This window comes from Bidens hawaiensis, unplaced genomic scaffold, assembly GCF_021521415.1.
Source record: "Bidens hawaiensis isolate Kalapana, Puna unplaced genomic scaffold, B.hawaiensis_p1.1 tig00001685_1, whole genome shotgun sequence".
Classification (NCBI taxonomy): domain Eukaryota; kingdom Viridiplantae; phylum Streptophyta; class Magnoliopsida; order Asterales; family Asteraceae; genus Bidens; species Bidens hawaiensis.
The window spans coordinates 722,292-726,882 of record NW_027491095.1 but is presented as its reverse complement, the minus strand read 5'-3'; the positions used below and the strand labels follow the sequence as shown (position 1 = coordinate 726,882).

General features: G+C 40.4%; 1 protein-coding gene across 1 annotated transcript; it reads right to left on the bottom strand.

Annotated features, from left to right (window-relative positions):
- Positions 1-1,956: 1,956 nt before the first annotated feature.
- Positions 1,957-3,657, bottom strand: LOC143591887 (receptor-like protein EIX1). Its single transcript, XM_077071956.1, has one exon. The coding sequence runs from the start codon at positions 3,655-3,657 to the stop codon at positions 1,957-1,959; it is 1,701 nt and encodes a 566-aa protein (XP_076928071.1).
- Between the last annotated feature and the right edge of the window lie 934 nt (positions 3,658-4,591).

The window sequence follows — 4,591 nt, the reverse complement described above, 5'->3', positions numbered from 1 at the left end:
AACAAAGGAAATTTTCTAAATTAGTCACCAAGAAAATCTCTAAAATAGTCACTGAATTCTATTTTTATAGACTAGCTTACAGTCGGGCCTGGCGGAGGCCTGTTCATAGTGAATTGAAACTACGCAAATTACTGGAAGAGATTAAGATGAGCCCATACACACATGATCTGGATACTAGTCCAGATAACTCGTAATCAAATCAGGTTAAACTGGATAGAATGGTATCCGTTCTAATTTTGTATACAAGTCTTTTTTTTTATTAATAATAATACTTTTTGTTGGTAACCAAGACCAATCAATCACGAATTACTCATCGGAGATATAGAATGAAATCTTGTATTGAAGATTAAATGAACAGTTTCGTATATCTTGACTCTTTGATTGATGCCTTGATTTCGTACATATACTAGACAACTGGTTTAATGAACCAACACGACCTTTAAACTTAAATGACGTATCCCTACAAGTCCTACAACTTATTTTAGAAATGGTCTCTACGTAGTCATGGAATTAGAGCTTTTAGTTGGGCCTGGCAATGGCTTGTTGGTAATAGACTGGAACTTGATTAAATCGGTAAGAATGGGCTGTGCTTCACCAAAGAGACTGACCGGTAATGGACTGGAACTCGATTACACTTCATTGATGATGCATTTCTGGTATTTATGAACTCATACATTATAAAGGTATTTTTATTATTTATGACCCACAAAACTTGCACCAAATATCATACAGAAATTCATAATATTTAGTTCTCCATGCCTTGCTACCCACCAGAGGACCAACTAAAGCCCAAAATCCCACCACAAACCCGACCACTAAGCTTGTAATAAGTCCCCAGTCCGGCCCATCAGACTCGTCACTTCCTCCCCCTTCACCATCATCGCCCGCCCGTCCACCGCCCTGCCTCTCACACCTTAAGCTAACCGGAGCTCCACCCTCGAAACTCTGAAACCGAGTACTCGACGGAATTCTTCCTGTCAAATTATTATATGACACATTTAACAAATTCAAGAAACTCAATTTTGACATGCTTGAAGGAATCATCCCATAAAGCTGATTCCTTGACACATCAAATATTTCTAACAGCTTCATGTCACCGATCTTCTCAGGGATCCTCCCTGTTAACCGATTATGAGAAAAGTTCAGGAATCTTAATTCCACAAGTTGCGTAATCTCACTTGGAATCGCCCCGTGTAAATCATTACCCGAAAAATCCATAAACGTTACTAGACCAAGAATGCTTCCATACCCATTCACCCTCCCCCTCATCAACAACCAAGCGCTGCCCATAAATTCATTCTGGGCTAAATCGACAGTCTGATCCGGATCAACTTTCCCAGTCATGACGCTAAAATTGTTGAAGCAATTTGGTATCCTTCCTGAAAGATTGTTGCCAGCAAGATCAAGAATCTGGATAGAATCAAGTCTGCGTAATTCATCCGGGATTCGGCCGTTGAGTTTGTTTGAACGAAGGCTGAGAACCTTCAATGTCGTACCTTCTCCACCGATTGATATCGGTATGCCTCCGATGAAATTGTTTTCAGAAAGATCAACGATTTTTAAGCTCTTTGAGTTCAGTAGCTCTACAGGTGGTTCTCCTGAGAGGTTGTTGTTGTTCATGTGTAACGACTTTAACGAGGATAAATTTGCCAATGATCTTGGGAATTCATCGGTTAGATTATTATTTTGAAAGTTCAAAATATTTAAGAATTCCCAGTTTTTCCAGCAATCAGGAAGAACACCCGAAAGATTAGTTCTCCCAAGATTCATATATATAACCTGTTTCGGCTCCACATCCGTTTCAGAGCAAATGAAATCGTTCAAAGAAACCGACGAGAGATTATTATCTGAGATATTCAGATACTGCAAACCCGAAAACGTACTCCAGAACCAACTTGGAATGTTATCTGAAATCCCCGTGCTGCCTAGATACAAGATGGATAAACCGGTCTGATTTCAAAGCCACGAAGGGAATTTTGGACCTAAACTCCAAGAATCCAAGCTCAATATCCCAAGTTGGAAAGGCGGTTCCCAGTTGTCAGTAGATAGCTCAAGCCTTAACATGTTTGAATCTCCACATAAACTGAATAAACTCGTGAGGTTAGCAAAGTGGTCTTCTGTCACAACACCTGTTAACAAATTGTGCCCGATGTTTAGAATCGTGAGCTTCGAAAGTTGGCCAACGCTTCGGGGAAGAGTTCCATTGATTTCATTGTATGAAAGATCTAACTCCTCCAAAGCTAACAAGCCCCCTAAGGTATCTGGTAACGGGCCGGAAACGTAATTGGAACGCAAATTTATCGATCGCAAGGATGACAATCTTCCAATTGAGTCAGGAATCGGGCCCAAAATTGAATTAAACCCGAGTTCTAGAGTTTCTAAGGAGGATAAGTTCCCTAAAGAATCCGGTATTAACCCAGAAATGGCATTGTCGTATAGATTAATAAGAACCAGATTCTTTATATTCCCGAGCTGTTGTGGTAAATTACCAGAAAGCCCGCTTTCTGCAAACCTTAAAGACTCGAGTTTAGATGATTCACATTTGAACAAACTTGTGAGGACGTCTAATAGACTTTTCCCATCAAATTTATTCCAACTAAGATCTATTTCTCTTAAATTACAGATACCATTTGTAGACGAATTACGCATTGCCTGAATATCCGTGAGTTGATTACGTGACAAATCAAGGTAAGTAAGGGAATTCATGTTCATTATACCAGCAGGAACCGGCCCGTTGAAATCACAGAAAGCAAGGTTTAAAGAAACTAGACTCTGGAAACCAGCTATCCAACTCGGTATCGAGTTAGTACTGAAGTTATTATTAGAAAGATCAAGGACTGAAAGTGAAGTAAAATTAATCATGGTTAAACTAGGTGTAATAGGAGGTAACCCACAATTTGATAAATGCAGCTCTACAAGAGTAGAAGGTAGGAGAGTTTGAGTCACCTGTGGCCAATCAAATGCATCACCGAGTTGAACCGCGCTCATGTCCAGGTGGCGCAAGAAAGAAAGACCCGATAACCATTGCAAACTCTTAACCCGTGGCACGTACTGATCACCGCTATAAAGATATCGAATACTGAGTACTTGTAACTTGGAAAGATTCCCGAGTTCACTCGGGACCTCTCCGGAGAATCTTGACTCGGAAAGATTCAGATATGTCAAGCTTCGAATGGACCCAATGTAGACTGGGATCGGGTTCCCTCCAAAATCGTTGCAGCTTAAGTCTAGATACTCGAGTGAAGTCAAATTTTGTAAAGAAGGGTTGACTTTCCCTCCTAATCTTTGTATTGATGTTTCTTGAGTGTCCCAGACAGCTGCCATGACATCATCAGGCCCACGAAGGCGGATCTCGGTGACGTGGCCGGTTCGATTATTGCAGGTGATTCCGTACCACTTGCAGCAATCTGCATTGCTTCTGTTCCAGGAAACGAGTCGGTTTGCGCCTTCGATGAGGTCGTTTTTGAACTCCAAAAGTGTGGTTTTCTCGTATCCGATGCATTGAATAGTGGTGGAGTTTTGTTTAGAGAACGAATAATGAAAGAATGTAAAGATTGTGAGAGTCCAAAGGTATGAGAAAAAAGATGGGTGGGAAGTCATTTTTTGATAACCAAGAATCTGCAATCTTGATAAAGATTGGGTTTTTATTGGGGTCATAGTTTAAAGAGTAGATATTAGGACACCAGGTTTGACATTTGAAACAAGTCAACTGAATGATTCCAGTAGTCAACAAAGGAAGAACCAAGTTGTCTTTCATTCCCATTATAGAGAGTAATGTATGGGCTGATAAATATACTGCAAGTTGCTAGCAAATCATTCTTCTGTTCTGTCACGCAACAATGTTAGAGTTTATAATTCAAATTGGTGTCATAGATCATGGGTCGGGTCAGTCTTATTGAAAAGGGTCGCCGTATTGTCCAAGTTATCTAGAATGCACGTTTGTTTATTTTCAGTTTGTTAAGTTAGTGGGTAGTTGGTATTTTGAATAAGTCTAGAAGTCGTGGTCATGTAGTCCACGTAGTCCAGGTTGTTCAGTCTTTTTAGGGTTTTGAGTCTTGAGTTGGTTGTAATTTGTTTGGCTATTTAAAGCCTCTTTTGATTAATGAATTGATAACTTGACGGCAGAATACAATTGTTATAATCGCTCTTGATCCATCATATGGTATCAGAGCATTAGGTTCTGAATCCGCTACATAATCAATCTCTCCAAATCTCAACAATCATCTCTTTCTCATGGCAAACCCTAATTCATCCAACCCAACAACCCCACTCCCAATCTTCAAAGGTGAGGGTTATGAATTCTGGAATATCAGAATGAAAACCCTTCTCCTCTCTCATGATCTCTGGGATTTTGTGGTTACGGGCTACAATGAAGAAGATGCTGACAGGACTCGCCTTCGTAACAACAGGCAGAAAGATGCTAGGGCTCTTAGCTTAATTCAACAAGCAGTGCATGATGAAGTTTTTTCACGAATAGCAGCAGCAACGACGGCTGCACAAGCCTGGGCTCTTCTGAAAACGGAGTACCAAGGAGATTCAAAGGTGAAGACTGTGAAGTTGCAAACTTTACGACGTGAATTTGAAACTATTC